At 33.6% G+C, this 23602-nt stretch overlaps 1 protein-coding gene across 1 annotated transcript in view; it reads left to right on the top strand.

The window, feature by feature from the left end:
* The window catches only part of TTC6 (tetratricopeptide repeat domain 6), a 60910-nt gene extending 37543 nt beyond the window's left edge, over positions 1 to 23367 (top strand). The window contains exons 18-32 of the mRNA XM_068683283.1: positions 1217 to 1367; positions 2693 to 2775; positions 3875 to 3951; positions 4784 to 4944; positions 7020 to 7154; positions 8553 to 8702; positions 8965 to 9105; positions 9783 to 9896; positions 11374 to 11493; positions 13930 to 14009; positions 15715 to 15925; positions 17615 to 17767; positions 17965 to 18135; positions 20064 to 20289; positions 21763 to 23367. Of these exons, the coding sequence (XP_068539384.1) occupies positions 1217 to 1367; positions 2693 to 2775; positions 3875 to 3951; positions 4784 to 4944; positions 7020 to 7154; positions 8553 to 8702; positions 8965 to 9105; positions 9783 to 9896; positions 11374 to 11493; positions 13930 to 14009; positions 15715 to 15925; positions 17615 to 17767; positions 17965 to 18135; positions 20064 to 20289; positions 21763 to 21899 (2110 nt within the window). The 3' untranslated portion in view covers positions 21900 to 23367. The remainder of the gene's footprint in view (positions 1 to 1216; positions 1368 to 2692; positions 2776 to 3874; positions 3952 to 4783; positions 4945 to 7019; positions 7155 to 8552; positions 8703 to 8964; positions 9106 to 9782; positions 9897 to 11373; positions 11494 to 13929; positions 14010 to 15714; positions 15926 to 17614; positions 17768 to 17964; positions 18136 to 20063; positions 20290 to 21762) is intronic.
* Positions 23368 to 23602: the final 235 nt, after the last annotated feature.

Below are 23602 nucleotides of genomic sequence, written 5' to 3'. Positions count from 1 at the left end.
TCTTATAATATCTTTTGCCCCATTTATTGCAGTAAGAAAATAATATAAATAATTATTAAATAAATTTCAAAATTACATTTTACTTCACCTTATATATACTTGTAAAAATAAATTAAGGTTTGGCAGACAAAAGATGAAATTGAAGTCCTAGTTAAAGCCTTAAGTGTTCACGCCATAATAATTTAATTAGTCTTTTGGGAGGGAATCTTTTTACAGTGCAGGCACACACCCACCCTTTATTTATCCCCCCAAAGAAAATGTCACAATGTTTTGTTTAGCAGAAGACAGTAGATAGTGTCCCTGAAATAAAATTAAAAGAAACAAAAAACAGAAGCCAACAGCACAAAATAAAATGGCTTATGATCCTTTATGGTTAGTGAGGGAAACCAATATGGTTCTTGTGAACTGCATTTCTTCCTAACACTTATAAATACCTTGGAAACATATTATGTCTGTAGCAGCCCTATTACGTAAGCAGTTTTGCAATATGCAAAAAGCTTCCTATTCCAGATAGCTGAAGTAGTTGTGTTCTTTAAAGACAATGACTTCTCCTTCAGCCTTAGGCAACCTCAACAGTCTTGTCTTGAGTAAAAGCTTCCGTTCTGTTTTTACACCTATGGCAGATGTAAAAACTCCTCAGCTCTTCCATTTTATTGGCTGTGCTATTGGAAGTCTAGAACTTGCCTAGAAACAGTCTACAAGAGAGAGGGCTGCATAAGATACTGCAGATCCTGGAAAGCTGAGTCTCCGTAGTTGTTAGCCAAGTGAAATGCCAGAAAGTAAGGGAGCAGGCTAGATGGAAAACATGTATGCTTTATCAGAATCTTTCAAAACCAAAATGTGTTTTTAGTGTTGAAGAATTCAATATATCTTGTTGTATTCATTATATATAAAACTAACAGCTAGGTCTAGTCCTAGTCTGTTCCATGACAAAGAAACTTGTCGCTGTTTTTTTTTCTCATTTGAAGTGGTGTTTTGGTGAACAGAAAGCCTCTAGTGTGCATCCCAAGCTACTGAGATGGTGTTTTTTAAATAGTTTTCTCCTCAGCTGTAAATTACTATTATGCTCAGTGTGGTCACAAAATAGACTGTTGTAAATGTCATAAAAGGAGATATATAAGTATACTGTATAAGTTGTGTACAACTGTATAAGTTGTGGAATGTATATAATGACACATTTCCTGAAATAACAAAAGGAAAAAAAATCTATTTTTAGCTCTGTCATCTTTGCTTACCTAAATATTGGTTTGATACTGCTGTTGCATCTGGATCAATACTATGAAGCTATTCGACAGTTTACTAATGCAATTAAAATTGATCCTCTCAATGTTCGAGCCTATTTATGTAGAGCACAAGCATATCATAAGGTAATATGCTCCTTTCATTTTTGTTGGCTACTTAATACAGCTTTATTTATATTTATGGTTGTTCAATGCATTTTAATATTTATTGCTTGGTATTGTACAGATGTTAGAACCTATTTATAGCTATATACTTCAAGTGATCCTCATCACCATAATAGAATTATATACATTACAATTATTGTAAAATATTGTTGGAATGTGATGCAATGACATAAAATACTTCAAGGTTCATTTGATTGTCCCTACATCAGTGTGCATCTGATCTAGGCTTTAATAAAATACACTTTTGAAATTAAAAACCCACAGATTTTGAAATACCAATTCAGAATGTTCTTGAGAATTTTCACTTTTCTGGAAACTCATTTTTTTTTTCACTATAAATGGGAGTGGGATGTTTTAAATATTTTAATTTCCCATGAAGCAAAGTATTTTACATCTGCATAGGATCTGAGAATAGTTTCTGCCAACAGTTGCTTTTTGAGATCCTCTCAGGAGTACGAGGAATATGGTCTTCAGTGTGACAATTTACATGTATGTAAAGTGTCATTGGCAGAACTGAAACAACTGTTTCTCACAGTGCTTAGTTTGCAAAATGTTTTGGGAAATTGCTTACACTGTTAATTTTCTCCCACTAAAGGAAATGACTTTTCACTCAGAGTCCATCAAAATGGACTGATTACACCTTTAAGAAGTTGTGTCTGATAGCTGATAGTTCAAATAGGAGGTCATCCACTAATGCTAGGTTGCTTCTGTAGTGTTTTTGTTGCTTGTTTGCTTTTCCCCCAGTATCTGAAATATGTACAGCAGCTAAATTAAGATCAGTATGCATTCCATCCATGGTGGTCTTTGATGACAGTCCCAGTTAGCAGCTACCAATCTGGATGGATCTGTCCTTGGGATCTTCATTGCAATGATCTACTTTCTCCTCCACATCTGAAGAACAATGGGACCACAGGCACGGACACTTGGAAAATAAATGAAAATTCATTACAGTAGTGAAGATGAATAAGGACATCTGTGCATGTAGATCTCATCACTTGATCTCCTTTCCCAGTAGTCCAGAACCTCATTTGTATTTTGGAAAAGTAAAGAAACTATTTGCTGTTAGAATCTGCCCTGTGGATATGGAAATTTGTAGGTTGCGTGTTTCAGACTTTTTAATAAAAAAAAAAAAAAAGTGCTGAGCTCCTGTGCAGAGGGCATATGCGCCTCATGAGTTATTACCATGTGGGCATTGCAGCCTGTAGAACCCCATTTATGGAAATAATAATTGTCTCCAAATTGTGTCCATATTAAGAGTTAAATTGTTGTTTCTTTTTAAATTACAGATTCATAATTTGTCAAATGCTGTGAAAGATATGAATCGAGCCATTCATCTTTATCCAAATAAGTCACAACTGAGGATATTAAGGTATGAAAGTTGAGGTCTTCGCTTGTATTTTACTCTTAAAAAATTTCTGATGCAGAATGCTGTTGGTAGATACCTTGTATCACTTGAAACTTGCTCTCAATAGGTTAAAAATGTATATTCATAGAATTTTTCAAACCTTAGGAACTTTATATCTGTATAGTATAATCTCTAGTTTGGAAAGAGGGACCTTCATATACAGGATTTTGCTCATTGAGGTGCATGTTGTTTCTGGGGGGAAAAAAAAGATGTGGAGAGGTGCAATGATAGTACAGGAAGTCTGAACTTAAAAAAAAAAAAAAATCATTTTAAATGTTTTTCCCAAGTGGATGGGCCTTTCACTGATTTGTCTGCAGAATCCAAGTAACACAAGGAATATGAAGAACTAAGTCCAGGCCAATTTAATTTTGAATTATTTTTTTTTTCCCATCTTTGGCTCAGTGAGAAGTACTGACCTTTACCAAGACTAAAAACTAAAATTACTAGATAAAGCTGTTTCCTCTACTGAAAAGCCATAACTAAGAATGAAATGTTGGGATATCCTGATATATCCTAATATGTTGGGATATCCTAATACTCCTTAGGTGTACTAGGAAAATTGGTTACTATGTTCCAGTTAATAATGCTGTGTTTTCCCAGTTTTACGAGTGGGTTTGCTTAATTTGTCTCTCAAAGGATGGTTTGGCTAGCAGTAACTCTTAGACTGATAGTGAGATCTGAGGCAAAAAAAAGTCTTTGATAACAGAATATCAGATACTAGTTTGTGATGGATTCTAGAAACAATATTAAGATTATTGTCACAGGTCTTAAAATAATAAGGACTGCTATCTGTGGAATACAAAGAAAATATGTTTTTGTAATTCACACTATCTGAAAAGAAGTAAACATATATTTTCTTGGTGCTCCCATGTTAGAGAAAAATTTAAGAATTGAAGAGATACTTCTGATGGAAACGAAGAAAAAATTTGTTTTTATTGGAAGGCATTGTTTTTCCTTTTTCTCTTTTTAGATTAATGAAAACAAATTGCAGCAGCATTTGCAGTTTGAAAGAAACACTTGAAGAGGGTTTTATTAATTACATCTAATGAATATTTCTTTACAGGGGATGGTATTTAATGGAGTTGAAGAAATATGAGCTGGCAAGTTTGTGTATTCACCAACTTGCAGAAATAGATGAAGGTAAATGTCAATTTGCCTACATGGTTGTGAATCATGGCAAGGGTCTGTAAGCAAGAAATTTTTTTTTCTTCTTTTTAAATTCAGGCACACAATTACACAAATAGGTTAATTACCATAGATCAGCTAAAATACAGGGTATTTAAATATAATAATGGTATACATTATTGCCTATGACCTGTGTTTTTTGAATTTTCTATACCTTTTGAGTTCTTTTTTTATGTTTTATTTTTATTTATATTTCTTCCTTTCAATATTGGTAACTTCTGCTTTAAAGGAAAAATGAATAGGGATTCTGTTCTGTGCTTATATAGTCCCTAACAAAATATCTCTAGGACTGAACCTTCCCAACACATTTGAGCAGTAAAAATGTTGCAGTATTGTAGTTCCTTGTTATGTGCTCGGCATAAAACAGCAGTGTTCAGTGCATTGCGAAGCTCTTTGTGAGTCCATATGGATAGTTCTACTGCATGAGATGAATTTCCTGTCACTGGAGTGACCAAGAGTGGGTACACAGAGTATAACCATATAAAAACAAAGCAAACATATGGTGATAATCCCACATAGCATATCCTTCTGAGATGTGGGGCGAGGAAGGTAAATGCTATTGGTATTTAGCCATTGAACTACACTCACGGATAATTAAGTGTTCATATTCAGACTTTTATGTGGAATTTAGTTTGTTTCTATTTTTATGGCTGATAAAACAAGCTTTGAAATGTAACATATTTTAATAGCATTTTGAAGTTTACATATTGTTTAAAGGTATCTTATACTGTAGAAATATATGTTGAAGTAGAAGAGATGATCACTTTTTATGGTTGTTTTCTTCCAGAATCCTTTAAGTCTCAGCCTGTTCAGCAAGCACTCATTCAGTCATTTTGTCAAAATCACAATAAAGCCATAGAGAGCTTACGCAAAGCTACAGCAACTCAGCCTGAGCCTTCAATGTTTGTTCTTCTAGGAAAAATACAAATGAAAGCTGAGAAAACAAAGGTTAGAAATGTTTACATTATATACATATATTTATATACATATGCCAAACAAGACAATTTTTTTCTTAATTCTTTTAATATTTTATAAAATCTCCTAGTATAATAATAAATCTTCGTAGTACTTCACTACTTAAATTATAAGAAAATCTGGGTAAAATTTTTGAACAACAGCAGCACTATTAATTCGGCATAAATTAGGCAATTTTAATTTTAACACATTTTAATTAAAAAATTTATAGATTCAGTTGTATAGGTTAAGGTTGATTGTATGTCATAATTTTGTTTCTTGTGAAATAAAACAGAATTATGTCTGGCATTTTGTGTCTAATAAAATGTTGTACAAAATTTAATGTATGTGAACTAATATATAATATATAGTTGCAGGTGTATTCTCAACTTTGTGAATATTCACATCTCAGAATTTAACAAATGCTGTCACTCCTCTGCCTCCTGCAGTTACCCAGCGCTTAATGCCTGCAGAGTTGTTGAAATTGGCAGTATGGATAGGCTATTTCTTCTTGTAGAGTCCTATTTATTTTTACAAAATGTACAGAGTCCTTTTTCCCTAAACACAACAGCTGGAAGCAACAGGTAGATCAAGAAAACATTGGATCTACCTTATCCATTGAGTTCTGTATTTGACATGAATGATCCTTCTATTTCCTTATAGCTTCATTTTTGCAGCATCTTTTAAAATGAACATCAGGTGTACACTGTGCAGAAATTATACTCCTGCTCCCTGGGATTGTACCAGATAAAACCTCTTGGCTCACTCAACTTTTTTTTTTTTTTGTTAGGCTTGTGTGTTTTGTTCATTTCAAGCCATAACACGACATTAATATTTCTGCTGTTTATAAAAGAATGCTAAGTCAAAGATGGCAATCACTAGTATCATCCTACCGAAACAATTTCAGTTGTCATGGTTAAGAGGATGTTTATTACAGTCCTTCCCTGATTTCTCAGAGTCCTTCCCTGCTCTCAGAGGTGAGGACTGCCACCTCTTTTGGAAAGATATTACATAAATCTCATGATATGGGAAAGTGATCAGCCTTCAGGTTATACTGCTCTGAGAATCAGCTGTGCATTTAGAATCATATGTGAGTTCTGATATGTACTGTTTTTTTTCTTGAAATAAGAGTATTTTTTTAACTGTAGGAATAGAATAAAAGGATTTTAAAATAGCAGTAAATGCAGATCTGTTTTGTCTAAAACATCCACTACATTGATGACAATTTAGGTAAGCAGCCACAGTATTTGCAGACACCCCTATAGCTACTGGTATTTCAGGCTGATTTTTCTGAACACTTTTTTTTTTTAATTTTTCAAGAAAAACGTTATAATTCTTTTACTATTCTTAATATTTAAACTTTCAGCTATTTTCCTTTCATAATCCTTAAAGGCAAAGGAATAGTTTATCTTGAACTGATCTTAATTTCCTGGTTGTCTTCCTTATTCTCTCCTTTAAGACAAAGAATTATTAAAAAAGCATAAATTCTTACCACGTCTCATAGATCTCAAGTATTCTGAGAGGTTGTTCATGTTCACCTAAGTTTCTTCAATTCAGGATTTTGGTATATTTCTTTATCAGTAATAAGTTTATGCAAGCTGTTTATGGAATAAAGATGTATTTTACATAACTGTTTGTTGTTATTATTATTTACATAAAGATACCTGCAGCAAGTACTTCATTATCATCATACTCCATCAAAAGATATGTTTTCTTCCTGAGAAGCGAGAGAGAAAAAATGGACATTTCAAGGAAAATCAATAAATAGTTATAATTATGCTCCTAAATAGAATACATTTCATTTCTACTGTTATCTCTAGATCATGTACAATAGCTACTTTGTTATATAAAAATCACACAAAAATGTCCATTTTTCTAGTCAGTCTATATGAACAGTTCAGAGATCAAGAGAATGTTTAAATGCAGCAGCATCAAGTAACACTCTAGTAGTCATTTTTACCTTAATGTTTCAGACTAAGAAAACCTTTTAAAAATAATTGAAAATGACTAACAAGTCTTTCAGATTTCAGTTAAGTGCTTTGTAACTAGTAGTATTATCTATATTGCAGGATGCTATGAAAAGTTTTAAACAAGCTATAGAGCTTCAGATGACCTCAGCAAAAATCGTACATAATGCATTTGAGGTTGCTGAAATGTATTATCTTATGGGCCTGTGTTATATGGAACAAACAAATTTATTACAGGTTGGTATTAATTATATACGTGTTAGCCTTTGACTCCACTGCCTGTAAAAAATGATAACCAAATGAATGATTTCAATATTTTCAACAGCCTCCATTGTTTTTAGCATTTTTCTTTTTAACTCACAATGTACATTAGACTGTCCTGCAAGTTTGTGAATATATTTTTTTCAGTGCTAATGTTATGGCTTTTTTTTTTTTTTTTTTTTTTTTTTTTCTGTATGACATTAGTTTGCATTCTAATGTTTTAAAAACTACATGAATTTCTTATTCTTTATGCTTATTTTCAGAGACCTTATAGACAGGTACTTGGTAGCATATCAGTGGCTAAGTCAATTAGTACTAAACTTGGACAAGGGAATTCCTAGATTATTGTATTAATTATGGATTTGGCTATATTTTGTTAACCTTCTTCTATATTACTGTAGCTCAAAACATCCCTCTAGATGGTTCTATTTGGCACCTATCTTATCTATGACACTGCCTTACTTAAGGAAATTATATTTGCATTATTTCAATAAAATCAATACTTCTGATTAGAGATTTCTTTGTTAAAAAAATACTAAATTTTGGATGCCCCATCCTTGGTGGCATTCAAAGCCAGGCTGGATGGGCTCTGGGAATCCTGCTGTAGTGGTTGGCAACCCTGCCCAGAGCAGGGGATTGAAACAAGATGATCTTTAAAGTCCTTTTCAACCCATGCCGTTGATTCTATAAAAAGTCAGGGAGCTTTGTGGCTGGCCTAGTTTGTGTTGGTTCAAATGTTTTCAGTGTTGATTTTTAGTAAACATGTGTCAGTTGCTGATTTGCTAAAAGGCTCAAGACTGAAACTAGAAATATTTGAAAGCAGATTTTCACAGGGTAGGGTAATAATTCCTTGCACTGTCTGCCTCCAACCCCAATTGTCATAAGTGATATTCTTTTGGAAGAAGGCTGTCAAAGTTGTCTGAAATATCTAATGCAATAATACATGACAATTGCAAAAGGTGACTTTCTAAATCAGTGCACATCTGATATTATAGCTGCAGATCTAGGAAAAGCTCATGATTTTGTAAGTTCATGTGAATTGTGTGGGGAAAAAATATCCAGATGGATTTCTTGTTGTAAGAAATAACTTCACTGTTTTAGCTCTGACAAACCATGTGCTTGGATAAACCACTGAAGAGATGAGATTATTAAGCAAGTTAGATTGTACCTCCTTGTGGTTATGATTGCATTACTGGGGTACTTTAAGTAGCTGCAGATAGATGAAAGCAATCAAAACCAATGCAGATACGTGTTGGATTTCAACTGCATAAATAGATTATACCTTGCTGTACAATGAATCAGTTGTTTAACAGCCTATGTTTACAGCTGTACAAACAGACCATATTTAATCTAGATGATATGTCATTCTTTTAGGCCCGTGATGCTTTTAATATGGCTATCAGACTACATTCAAGATACCCTGATGCTTTTTATCAGCGAGGGCTGTGTAGAATGCAGCTCGGACAAGCTAAGTGCATCCGAGATTTCAATAGAACACTTGCCCTTTGTCCATCACACTTCCAGGTAATATATAAAGACTCCCCATAATTTGTTTCTGTGGGGTGTTTTAGGATAGGTTCAAAGAATAACAGGTTCTGCATTTAGGGGTGTATTGCCTTGTAATTTGCCAGTAAACACAATGCAAGGATTAAATAAAAGAAATTACATACTTCAAAAGATGCATGTTTTTATAGAGCTTAGTTCTTATATTTTACCCTTGTCTTAAATAACCAGCTTATTTTTTTTAGCATTATGCCACATCATCATTCTGTGTTCATCTCTGCAGGCATACATGAGTCGTGCCGCTTACTATGGAAGTAAATGCAGATACTCTAAGGCAATTATGAATTGTAATGAGGCAATCAAAATTCTTCCTAACAGTGCGAGAGCTTATTTTTACCGAGGAACTTTGAAATATCAGAATAAGGTGGGTATCTCTGTTATTGTTGTACTTCTGCGTTCTCCCCCAAAACAATGTATTTCACTTGCCACTTCATAATGGTAAAACAATGATAAAAACTTTGGAAACCAGTGTTGTTGATGGAAGCAAGGAATTTCAATTGACTATCATACTTTTCTCTTTTGAAGCCACTCTAATTGTTCTGTGTAACTTTCATGATGGATTGGACAAGCTACTGAGCATTAGATGATCTTTAAAGTCTGATCTTTAAAGTCCCTTCCAACTCCAAACATTGTATGCTTCTATGATCTCCTCTTCAGTTCTTCAGGATAGAACCTTACCTAATAAGTACCAAAACTCCATCAAAGATACCGTCTAGGTTAGGCTAAGAAACAGATCAGGCTAGTAAAATTAAATGTTGATTGCAGCATATGTATATTATCTAAACAAAAATTAAAAATGTTTGGTTGTCCAGTCATTGGCAAAATAGAACTGAAGAATTGTTCCTTCTGCCGCAAGTACTGCAGTAACTAGTCCATAGAGAATTGATTAGATACCTTGAAGTACTAACGAAGAAACAATGTAAAAAAAAAAAAAAAAGTAAATGTAAAATCAAGTTTTCCAAAAGGCTGTTATTTGAGGAGGAATATATAGTGTTGTGAATTGTGAATTATAATTTATACATAGTGTTTTTTCATGTCCAGACATTTAAAGCTGCTATTGAAGATCTCTCAAAAACTATTGACCTCAACAAAACCTGCATGTTGGCATACTATAACCGAGCAATCTGTTACCATCAAATAAAGAACTTCAGAAAGGTATGATATATATTTTTGTAACATCACATGATCACTCAGTTGTTCATATTAGCTAGTAACCTGTCTTTGACAATTAGTCAAAATTTCTGATCTCTTGCAATGTCTGACAATGTATGACAATGCTCTTCAAGAAATTGTTTAAAAAATTAATTTTTGGTCCTCATCATGTTAATTTGATACACCTTTGAAAATATAATGGCTATATCCGAAAAAGGACCACATGAAAATTTGGATGACATCCTACTCTCATCACAACCTTGTTTTTCCGGGTGTGTTTATAACTCAGATGACTAACCTGTGAGCTGCCACTACCTCTATTTCTGCTGTCTATTTTTTGTTGTAAATAAAAAGCACAACAGGACACAAAAAGGCACAGTGCAGCTTGAGACTGGAAACATGATCATGCTGAACTATCGTTTTGATGTCTAAAGTTAAATTGACCTTGGGCAAAGGCCATTTGTTCATAAAGGTTAAATGGCCAAGAATGATGCGGGGGTAAAGAAAAAAACAAACAGGGGCGTTGTAGGTAAAAATGTAAGATGTGAAAATGCTAGTTCCTTCATAATACGTTAGTATAAAATTCATTCTTTGCTATCACTTTTTAGAAAAGCTAATTAAAGTACAAGGGAAGTTGCAGAAAAATGTAATAACCTATTGACAGAAGAAATTTACTGGGTCTGACAAGAACTGTGTTGTTTTCTGTAAAACACTTTCAAATGCCTTCCCCAATTTAGAAGAGGCAAGGAATAGAACTTCCCTTAAGAAGCTAGTATATGGAATACTGCTGTCAAGAACATTTTTTGTTTTGTTTTGTTTTGTTTTGTTTTTTGTAAAATATCTAAATATCTAGATGTAAAATATCCAATTATTCTTAAGTAAACTATATGAGTTAATTCTTCATGTGAAAAAAAAAAAAAAGATGAAGCATTGTTGCTGAAATATTGTTCAGTTTTGATAAATTTGGGAATCAAGGCTTCCTCAATCTATGCAGTCATATCACTATTTACCTTTTTACAGAATTTACACAAAAAATTATTTAATAAAACTAGTGCTTAGACTTTTCAATAAAAATAAATTGTATCTGAAAATACTTAATTTTAAAAGTATTTTACCTTGGTATTAAACCATGAATAATGCATTCAGAACTGCTTAAAAAAAAAAAAAAAAAAAAAAAAAAGGAAAGAAAAGAAAGAATACGGACAAATGTTATCAGCAGAAAAAATAAAGACTTACTTCCAACTGTAATTTATGTAATACCAAAATAACTTTTAATTTTGCCTGTTTAACGCGTCTGTATAATTTGTATTATCTTTGCTTTTGTACTCTGAGATTAGGTATCTATGTAAGTATAGAAGTCTCCAAATACAGTTAAGTTCAATCTGCAAACAGTGAAACATTGGACTAGCCAGACTGAAGTCAGTGCTTGTGTCTGTCTCTGTATGAATTATTTTCTAAAATGCCTTCTATGTTTTTGTAGGCTTTGAAAGACTATGGAATTCTTATTCTGCATGAATTGAGTAAGGAAATAATTTTTAAAGTGTTAATTAATCGTGGGCTACTCTACATGGAAGTTAGTGATTATGCTAATGCATGTGAGGTACAAAATCTTTTTTTGTTTAAGGCAAATTTTGATTTTTTTCTTATTTGTAAGCCACTGATGATATAGAGACCAATTTGCCAGCTTTTATATTTCCCTGAAATAGTTGGTATCCTCTTCTCATATGCTCAACAACTCATACCAGTCTGAAAGCAAATACATGTAAAATGATAGAAATGTCTTTTAAAATTTTATGCTGCAAGGGGGAAGCATGGGAATTTTACAAAATTTAATAAGCAAGAATCTGACTTTTCCTCCTTTTCTTTTTTAATCCTTTAAGTTGTTTATGCTGGGTCCAAGTGAGTACTAATTCATTGCAGAATCCAAAATAAATGGAGGGTTCTGATTAATTGAGTGAGCTTGTCCTCTTCCTGTGTGTGTGTGTAAATGACCATTTTTGTCGAAAGGGCAGGCAGAGTCAGACCTTAAGTTCATTTTCTTAAATGTAGAGGAAAAAAATGTGTTTCTGACACCTGCATTGCAGAGGACTCCTGTTCATTGGGACTCCATCTGGTATAGCAGAAATCTAAGCATTAAACCACTCTTTCAAACATACAGGCTTTTAATTTCAAATTGTGGATACTTTTCAAGTTTTCTAAAAGTTTTTTTTTCTCTTGTCTTTAAAGAGTGTATTTTTTTTTGTATTTTTTTCCAAGAATAGTTGCTGCTGCATTCATCGCCTCCATTGTGGACTATAAACATTGGTATTTTCACTACGTGATAGCAACAATGTGAACATAGAAATTCTAAAAATTGAGCAAATATAAATTGAAGAATGATTATGAATCCCATTGTCCTACTGGAAGTGCATGCCAAAAGCTCTTTACAGTTTGTAGAGCTTGTGTAGAAGTTAAATAGGAAGATTGCATTATTGGTCTTTAAGATGCAATTGATCAGAATAGTTCAGAAAAGATACTGAGATGGTACAAACTAGTATGTAAGGCCAGTGAAAGGAGACTGAAATGGGACAGAACCAGCAGGCTGAGCAAACAATTTGAATGGTTTATAGATATGGTTTAACCTAGCAGACAGCTAAGCACCATTTGCTCACTGCCTCAGAGTGGGATGGGGTAGAAAAACAGCAAAAAGGTAAAGCTTATGGGTTGATATAAAGACAATAGGATAAAAAAGGAAAGGGGGGAAAAAAGATAATGATAAAAGAATGTACAAAACAAGCGATGGACAATGCAATTGCCCATTGATGCCTGCCAACCGATGCCCAGACACTCCCCTAACAGCAGCAGTCCCCCTTTTTTTGAGTTTTATTGCTCATCACTGTGGCCAGTCTGGGTCAGCTGTCCTGGCTGTGTCCCCTCTCAGCTCCTGGTGCACCCCCGGCCTGCCCGCTGGCAGTGTGCTACCAGTGAGAGGCTGGAAAGTCCTTGGCTCTGAGTGAGCACTGCTCTGTAATAACTAAACCATCCTGTGTCATCAGCATTCTCATCCTAAATCCAAAATACTGCACCATACCAGCTACTAGGAAGAAAATTAACTATCCCAGCCAAAACCAGGACAATAGTTAAGACAGACTCACAAAATAGTAATTCAACAGACACAAAATTATGTAACAGCTAACTTAAGGGAAAAAAAAAAAAAAAAAAAATAATCATAAATGTGCTAGAGACCTCCTTGTGTATTTTTTCTGTTATTTTATTGCAAGTATGTGTAATACATGTATACTGCTTGCTGAAATAACATGTACTTATTAAACTCTACTCAAAATGAATGTATTTCCAAATTGGGTACACTGGGAGGAAGAGGAAAAGTTACAACTCATTCTGCATAAGATCTGAATTGCTGTATAGAGGTGTCTGTTTTTTTCCAGTTGATTCTTTGAAGTGTGTGGTGACTGTGAGGGTTTATATTTGGTTTAAGTAAACTAAACCTGATCCTTGGAAATTTAATCCTGCATTTGCTGTACTTCATGCACAGAGCAAGGCGTATACTTCAAACTGCGCATATGAAGACTCACATTAGCTTCCCTGGAAATTCACTGAAAGGCTTTAGTGGATTGGAACAGTGCCTCTCAGTGTTTTTTTAGAAGCAGATCTATAATTTTATTTTGTGTTTACAAAAGGAGAGGTTTTATTTTAATAAAATACTAATATATATACACATCTGCACATCATGAAAGTATTGTGAAAGTATTTTGCCACTTCCGTACCTCCAGCAGGATTAAAATCTTCCATGTTGTTTTATTTTTAAAATCTGAACATACAGAAAATGCTTTCTGAGTTGTGATTCAGTGGATGTACCAGCTAAACCACTCCTACTGTGTACTGATTGCTTTCCTATGAAGAAGGCCTAAAGCACTTCCTTATGTGAAGAGTTATCTCCCTTTTCCTATAGAAGCATAAAGTTGTATAGCTAAAATCACAGTTTTAGGTAAAGTGAAACAATGCAAATTTTGCATTGTTTAATGTCTGTTCATTTCAGGACTTTAAAGAAGCAGCATTGCTTAGTCCAGGTGATCTTTCAAGCAAGATCTTTCAAGCTATTGGAATCTGTTATCATAGGTAAGAGGTATTTTTGTTTGATGCAGAGTAGAAAAATTAATAATTCCTGAACTTTATATGCCTATACCCCCTTTAATTTTGGGCATACTGAGAACTGGGGGAGGAGAAAGTGGTAAAGAGGAATTGGGGGGGGGAGGGAAGAAATAACTAATATTATAATCTTCTGGTATCAAGCAACCATGTGTTCATGGCAGCATCAGAAGGAAATACTAGGATGATAAAAACTGAATCAAGAGAAGGACTGAAGAAGAAAGAATTGTCAGCCTTGACAGAATTTTTTATTTTGAAGTTTTAAAGTGTTGTTTTATCAAGATGAGATTTATTTTGAAAGGTTAAAGTATATCTGTTAAAACAGATACAAGTTGGAAGAAATAAGATGTGCGTTAGTATTTTTAGTTGTACTCATCATACTGACACTTAGAGTCATTAGCTCCCATTTCACACAAACATAACCTGTGATAAAAAGGGAATTTTAATAGCTCTCTCTACCTATTAGTCTAGTGTAATCTATTTTATTCTAAAGTTATGCTGTTATGTATCACTCCATAAGATTATTTCTGATGAGGCAGCTTGGAAGTAGACATATTCAGGATTCTAGCATCACAACTTCTTGTGTTACCATGCTTATAATTAAAGCACAGCTGGCTCCAACTTTCACAGTGTCTGAATGATGTAGAACTAGCATGGTAATGCCGAGTCCTGCTTCTAAGAACTCGGTATAAGATTTTGGTGTTCACGTCTATATTTACCTGTCAAAAGGAGTTACTGTTAAATGTAAAACTGAGCTAGTACAACCTGTTTTAAATGCATTTGGGATACTATTAGCAGGATTGGGATGAAGCCCTAATTTGTTTTGCAACATGTGTTTTTCTTGAAAAAAAGCATTTGACTTACAACCCTTAAAATTATTTGTTAGATTAATCTATAATCTGCCCTCCTTTGGTAAAGAAATCAGGCTGTATTCAGGTGGATTCAAAACAGGTAACTTACAGTCAAAAAATCTCTTACCTTTCAGTATTGCCTTGGTAAAATGAGTTTGTATTTCGACATGCTGAATTTTTTGCTTTGTATGTAAAGGCATCTATTAGTAATCATTTATGTATTTCAGGTATTCTGTTTACACTCACTATAATCCACATGCATCAAATTTTATTTACGGATGGAATTCCATATTTGGCCTACTCTTTGACCAGAATGGTCTGTCCTTAGTAGCCAGAATATTAGCTCTTTTTACCCTACAAGTGTAACATAGCTTGGATAAGTTCAAGAACTGGTAGCAGTAGAAACAGAGAGAAGGCTTATATTAGAGGTAGATGATTTATGGCTGAAATAAATGTGCCTGAGGAATTTGCCAAAAAAACATGTTTAGTCATGACATTTGGACAGCATGAATGACTCAGATAAAGTCTATATTAGAATCTGCTGAGTACAAACAGTGAAAAGGTGAAATCTTTGGCCAGCAGAAGTTAAATGAGAATTTTGCTGCTTTCTTCCTCAGGCCAAGGAATTTAAACTGAAGTTTGACTATCTTCTTTCACTGTTACAATAACCATCAGGGAGCACATATAGAAACCAAACTTAAGAAAAAAGTGTCCCTTCAGTCAGAATCGAACTATGTTCTGAAGGCATTATGGGATAGAGGATCTTGTTTATAATTTTTTAAACAATAAACAGAGCAAATATTCACTCGTAGCTCTATTTTTAGACTTAATGAATTTGAAGAAGCTGTGAGATCATTTAACCAGGTTATCAAACTAGAACCCATTTCTGTGGATGCCTATATTGAACGAGGAAATTCTTACATGGAAAGTGGACATGAGACTGGTCTTAAACTAGCACAGAAAGATTTCCTGAAAGCAATTCACCTGAATCCAATGTGTACGAAAGCCAGAATTTGCTTAGGATACAACTTGCAGGTAACACACCAAAATTCATTGTCAATACTATGATTAATCAAACAAAATAAAGTTAATATTGTATGCATATATTTTTACAATGCAAAATGTAAAACAATCCATATGTTAAGACATGTCTTAGTGTGCTTTTTTGTTTTTAGATAAATGGCTAGACAGTTATTTTCTTTTCACATTTGTACAGAAACTTGTAGATCCACTCTCAATTAATGACATAACAAGTAACCTTGCCATCTGTTTGCACCTGATAAATGAACATTATGAACCACAGAATCACAGAATTGAAGGGGTTGGAAAGGACCTCAAAAGATCATCAGGTCAAACCCCCCAGCCAAAGCAGGTTCCTCAATGGGCATGTTCTGTGTGTATAAGCTGTTTACAGATGTAAAAGTGGCCAAAATGTTAAATACATGTAAATATATATTTAAAAAATCAATTTAAAACAATCTTATGCGTTCCAGTTATCCAAAATAGTGTTAGAAAGTCTACTAAAATCCTTTGGAAAATTACATATATAATGATCACTGTAAAATGCTTAACTGCATAAACTGTAATTCTGTATTGGCAAAAGGATATAAGATATGACTTGACAGTTTTTCTTCTTCTCTGTCTAATTCCTCTGATTTACCTACTGTGATTTATTATATCCAATTGTCTGAAATGTCTTCAATTGTCAAGAATCTTGCTGGGAATTATTTTTTGCCAATATATATGTATATTTTGCCAATGTATGCGTATATGAGAGACATGAGTATATGTCTCTCATATCTCGTATATGAGTCAGTGGCCTGTGTCAGGCCTATTTGCACAGGAAGGACTACATTGGTGAGTAGGTAGGAATATGACTTATGTAGAAATTGGACATCTCATGTTGCAGGAGGCAGGTGCTTAATTCCTTTGAGGCCTAAATCTGACTGGGTATCTTTTCTTTACCTTACCTTAATTGTACCTTTGGGGCTTAAACATACACACAAGAAGAGAAATTTTTTGATTTGGATGATTAGTCTTTCACTGTTGCTTAATTAATTTGTATACTAGATAAAATGTTTACACTTTGCCACAGTGAGAGCTGAAGATGTAAAGGGGGATTTTATCAATGTGTATAAATACTTAATGGAGGAACTCAAAGAAAATTTAGCCAGGCTTTTCTTAATGGTGCCCAGTGATATGACCGGAGGCACTAATTGAAATAAAGGAGAATCCACTTAAAATTAGAAAAGTTTTTATTTTTTATTTTATTTTATTTTTTATTGTGAGGATGATCTAACATTGGAACTAATTACACATAGAAGTTGTTCAGTCTTCATCTTTGGAGAAGTTCAAAATCCAACTGCACGTGGTCATGGGTGACCCTGCTTTTCAAAAGTGGTGAAAAGAACCTTTTCACCAAAGGTTCTAGGTGATTTTCAGAGATCCCTTCCACCTTCAAACATTCCGTGAATCTATGATATAGAAAAGGTAATACTTGCAATTAAAACAGTTGTGGCAGATAGATTGAATTGCTGTAAAAACAATGAGTGTTGCCTACAAGTTATTTGAAGTCTTTTTTCTTATTTCTTCTGTAATTAAGTTAACTGCATTTGTAAGTAAAAGCATTCTTCCATTTTCTGCTGTAATCGGGTCATTAGTAGGTTGTTTTTTTTCTGACGTTTCCTCAGTTTCTTATTGTGCACATACTGCAATTCATTTTAGGTCCATGGAAAGCTTCAGAGAGCATGGAACCAGTTTACAGTTGCCATTGTTATTGATCCAAAGTGCTATGCTGCATATGATGGACGAGCTTCGGTCTGTCTTCAGATGGGTGAAAATTTTGCTGCATTTCAGGATATAAATGCTGCATTAAAGGTAGATCTTAGATTAAAGTGATTTTACTAAAATTAAACTGGTTTTATGAAGCCAGTCACTACTGTACAAGAACAATTGCCAGAAGGTGCATTTTTAAATTTTATTTTAAAAAGAAATGTATCATTTAAAAGCAGAATAAATTGCTGTATAAATGTGGATTTTCCCTGGATAAGAATGAATTTGGTATTTCCTTTCAGCTCACTACTACTGCCCCACTGCTAACAAATCGGGGTGTCATCAATCAGTTAATGGGGTATCTATCCTGTGCCATGAAGGACTATCAACAAGCAATTTCTGTTGACCCCAATTACGCATTAGCTTACTTCAGCGCAGCAAATATTTACTTCCATAATCATCAATTTTCACAGGTAAGTCTTTAGTCTGTCTTTATACTGTCTTCAGAACATTTTTTTTTCCCTTAACTGGAATAAATACTGTTGGTACAAATCTGTCTTTGAACGCACTTAAACTTTCTTACACTGAATTTCCTGGTCTTTTAATGGGAGATTAATCTGTAGTAATCAATAATAAGTAATTGCCATACTATATTTTAGCATTGATATGAATGAACTAAACATTTATGGCAGCTAGGATACACATCACAAAAGTTTGTAAAGAATTGTAGTACTAAAATTTCACTGACATCAATTAAGCTTTATCAAGCCTAATTCCCATATGTTAAATAAGTTGCCTGGATTCACTATAGCACTGTTAGAAGGAAAATAAAAAGAATCTCATACTGATGGGTTTTAATCAAGAAGCCAGATCTTCTACCTTTCACCACAGTAACTTCAGATTTTTAGATCACCTATTTCTGCTTAAATACAATATGCATCTTCAAATACAGAAGAGTTGGATTCTGAAACTCCTCTTGTGAGAGAATTTGAAATACGCTTGAAGGCAAGGACCATTTATTTTTCTCTCAGTTAGAAGGCCCCCACACTGATTTTTCCTTTGGCTTCCTGTCACACTTCATGGACACAGGCTCAGCCTTTTATTTGGTTGGAACTTTGTGGTCCAGAAGTTGTGGAAACCCAAAACCAGTATGGATACTTCAGCAGGTTTTGTCTACTTTAATTAATCCTCTCCTAGAATTGCATCTGTAAACACTTTAGCTTGCAGTTCACATAATGAGGAATTCATCATGTACAGTACAGGCTTGGCAAATATTTTTAAACTGAGATTGTACTTCATACAGCACAAGAAATAGATGATGTAAAAAAACAATTTAATGTTCTTGTTTGTTTCTTTGAGTTAAATTCCTTGTTGATTTTGAGCATAAGTTAGACTTGGGTCATAAATTCCTTAAGACTCCAAGGTCAGTGCTCTGCATGTAGGTTCAGCTTTGATCATGTAATCTCTTTTTTTTTTTTTTCTTTTTACTGCATCTGGTATCATTCATCTATGAGTGGTCTAGCACAATCTATTCTTCCTCTTTCCTATGAATAAAATCTGTGATTCTTTACGCTATCTCCCAGAAGGTTTGGTTACGGACAAAGAAGTTCAAGAATGAATGTTGCATTATAAATCACTTTCTGTGTTAATTCAAATTGAACTCAATGCGTAGCTCATTTCTTCTGTGCTATAATTACAATTCAGCATAAACAGGTATTCTTTTTTTTCAAAATTCTGTCTGTGTGGTTACTAACCCATTTGTGGATGTTGTGGGTCAATCCTGTTAGGCAGCTAAATCCTATGTAGCCTCTCGTCCCCCTCAAGTGGAATGGAGAAGAGAATTGAAAGGGTAAAAGTGAGAAAACTTGTGAATTGAGATAAAAATAGTTTAATAGGTAAAGCAAAGGCTGTGTACACATGCAATGCAAAATAAAGAATTCATTCAATACTTCCCCTTGGCAGGCAGATGTTTAACCATTTTCAGGAAAGCATGCATAATGGTTACTTGGGAAGACAAACACAATAACTCCAAATGTTCTCATCCTTTTCTGTAGCTTTTTGTTGCTTGAGCTTGATGATGTAAGGTCTGGATCCCTTTGGTTAGCTGGGATCAACTGTTCTGGCAGGTCAGCATGAGAAACAGAAAAGGCCTTGATGCTGTGTACATACTGTTCAGCAATAGCTAAAATGTTGGTGTATTGTTAACACTGTTTTGGTCACAAATCCAAAACATAGCACTGTACAGGCTACTATGAAGAAAAATTAACTCTATCCCAGCAAAAATGAATGCAGTGAATAAGCATAGGGGTGCTTTACTATGCACAAAGAATATTAAACAGCATGAGTAAATATTCCTCAAGTTTTAACACTGTTTTTTATCTCCAATTCATGTCTTTTTTAGGCCTATTGCTATTATTCCAAGGTATTAAAGCTTGAGCCAAGAAATGAATCTGCTATTATGAATCGTGCTATTACAAATACAAAATTAAAAAATTTCGAAGAAGCAAGAGAAGACTTTGAGAAGGCAGTTTGCCTCTGTCCATTCTCTGCAGCAGTGTATTTTAACAGGGCAAATTTCTATAATGGATTAAAGCAATATGAACAAGCTGAGAAAGACATTTCAACAGGTAATCTTAATTACCTGCTATGACTGCCATTTGGAACCATACTAACAATTGTGATGATAAATTACTTGGTTTTATTTCACAATTCAGCAAGTATGTGTGTATTTTTGCTAGCATATTTTCTAGCTAATTAGATAAGGTATTATGATATGATTAAAAAGAGCAAGTTAAAGTAAACATACATGTACTAATGAATTCCAGGCTTTTTTTCACTCTTAGAACTAAAAATATATAGATTAGAAGGAAAACAGTTTCATATAATGTGTCATATTAGCTGAACGGAACCCCATTCTAAATGAAATTGTGGCAAGAAATTTTGAGAAAATACAATACTTACCAGGTCTTGAAAAATTTAATTTGTATATGTGTGTATTGAGAAGTCTAGGTGTTATGAAAATGGCAGTCATGTAGTTTATTTCATATATAAGCAAGAAATAAAATGTGTATGCTCATTGTAGAAGTTTTAAAATGGTATTTGCTGGCATAAGCTTTTGTACTGGGAACAGACATGGTTCATGGATAAGAGGAGCTGAATCAAATTCTTGTCTTGATCCTAGTAAAATACAAACTGTTTGTTCGGATTTAAAACAGCTGAACTATGTTTTTTGCTTCTGTTGTCCTTGGTGCTAACACAAGATACAGCAACTCTGGATACACAGGCAATTTTTTTCTCCCAGGAACTAATGCTATGTTTAGTTTGTATTAATTTTGTAGAACAAAACTTAGTACTATGCCTTTGATTTGACCTTTGATTGTACAGGTAGTGATCTTTCCAGAAAAAATTAACTCTTTAGATTTTTTTAAATTAGTTTACTTTTACTTTTTGAGATTTGTCAAAATAATCATTGTTTTTGTGGTTAATAAAATAATCGCATATTGGGTTTCATGAGTATTATTTTCATGCTATAAGATAATGAAAATTGACTGGACCAGTGAGATGATGCTTTTCAACTAACTTCCTCTCTAAAATAGAATTTTAAAACATCAGATTAAGATTTCCAACAATTTCATAAATCCTTTTTTACATAATGGAGGAACTGAGAAAGCTATTGTGTACCTTGCCATGTCTGCCATGGATGGTGATAGTTTTTTTTTGTTTGTTTGTTTTGTTTTTTTTTTTCTGAGATTTTGCTCATATTATAGAGGAAAGCATAGTGCCTGCTGATGGGGCAGAATTGAAATTTGATGCATAAATGGCATCAAAAAGAAAAAAAATCTGAAGAATAAGTAGCATAACAAAGTTATGCTATTACTTTTATTACTTTTAGGTAAATATGCTATTTACCTTTTCATGTAAAATTAGTATAGGTAATTAGTATATAGGTAATGCTTTTCTCTTGTGAAAGCATGTTTTGAGAAAAATTAGAACACTGACAACAACTTTGAGACCATGCTTCTCTTTATAATTATGTGATGATGTGTAAAAAAAAAGAAAAGAAAAAAAACACCCTAATATTGTATTTCTTGTTTTTACAGCATTGTCAATTCAGCCTAATGATGCCTTGATGTATAGACTTAGAGCTGATATTCGTGCTAAATTGGGTTTCAATAAAGAAGCTGTAGAAGACTACAAACAAGCAATCAGCATACAAGAACAGATTGATTGCGTATGAAAATACATCAGTTCTATTTACAGATTTCTTAGACTTTTAATTAAAGTCCAACATGCAAAGAAATATATCTTTATTTTTATATATTTTACACGTTTTATTTTCCTAAATAATATAATTACCTTGATTCAATCCCAAACTAGCTGGAGTTACGAGAATAGAATGCCACATTTTATTTTTATGAGTTACAGATTGTTCTTTATTTGTTAAAGAGAGAATTGATTGTGTTGTACAGTAAATGAAGAACAGATAAGTAGTAGTTATAAGCAAGAGGCTTCAATCATATTGGTGACAGAATGAGAGGAGAGACAATTCCCTGGCCAGGTGACGTCTGAAGTGTTTGGATATCAAACCTTCTAAGACGGCTGCCAAATGCCTGTGACTGCTCACTAGGCCTCACTTTCTACCTTATCTCTTTCCAGTTCCCTGTCACTCACACTAGACATTGTGCAAGGTACATGTTACAGAGCATGAGAACTACTCCAGAAACTGAAATTTGAGAAGGTGATTCATTCTGAGAGTAAAAAAAAAAATTGAGGTCATTTGCTTCCACTTAAATATGTTACACTGTCATCTTGAAGAGGCATGTAAAAATGCATAAGTAATAGATCTTAGATCTTTTTTTTTTTTTTTTTTTTTTTTTTGGTTCTAAATTGTGAGAGTGGGCTTAAGAATAGGCTTTTATCTAAACATGGAGATTGGAGTGTGAATCAGCATGAACAAAATTTAAAAACTGTCAGTCCCTACCCAGGTGCTAAATTAAACCCTCCAAATCTGGTACAACGTGGTGAAGACAGCAAAAGGATGAAGCGAAACAGATGTGTTTGTCTCAGAAAAGAGAAAAAGAAGGAATCTTAAGGTCTCATTCAGAATGCAAACAGTACTATGGGTTCAGATGGTAAGAAGATTTTTAAAGGTACAAATGGTTCTTTAATGCTCAATCCCAGAGGTATGGAAATTATATGTGTATTTTTAGTTTAGATTTAGATATAAAATGCTGACAATTTACTTGGCAAAAAAGAGCAGAGGAAAAAGGGAGGGGAAACTTCAACAAACAATAGACCTAACACATACTGGTATATACCTGTAATTGCCTAATCCCCCGTTTGTGCAATAATTTGTAGATAGAGAATAATCCAGAATAGATTCAAAGTAAATAATCTAATTCATATTAAAGGAACATTAAAGAATAATCATATTTGTTGGTTTAATTTTATAACTGATTTTTTTTTCATTTATGTGTTGTTGAAATTGACGTGAAAATGTTGTCATTGCTTTTTCTCAAATTATTATGTTTTGTTTACTCTGAGTACTTAAAACAATGATATACTCTATTTCTGTATATTCCCTGTTCTTACAAACCTATGTGGTGAATGTTTAGTCAATGTGATAGAGAGTGACTGGAAGTTTAGCTATGTTCTGCTGTCTAATTTTTTTCATTTGTAATATCATATTACATTATAAAAAATCCTATGCTTGCCACACTTATGATATTTGGGCTGGAAAAAAATTACCACCGAAAGGAAATTCCGAAAATCACAACTAAGATAAGTTGATGGAGAAAAGCATTTGACTATATCCCTACTCTCCTTGATTGTCCTCTTATCTAGCTGTTTAATATCTAGGATGATGACAGATCTAGCAAATGCATTGGTTGTCTGGAATAGATGAATCATAGTCAAAATACATAAAGGGTAGAAAAAGTT

This window comes from Anas acuta, chromosome 5 (genome assembly GCF_963932015.1).
Source record: "Anas acuta chromosome 5, bAnaAcu1.1, whole genome shotgun sequence".
NCBI lineage: Eukaryota > Metazoa > Chordata > Aves > Anseriformes > Anatidae > Anas > Anas acuta.
The sequence above is the reverse complement of the archived record's forward strand: the minus strand, read 5'-3'. Positions and strand labels throughout refer to the sequence as shown.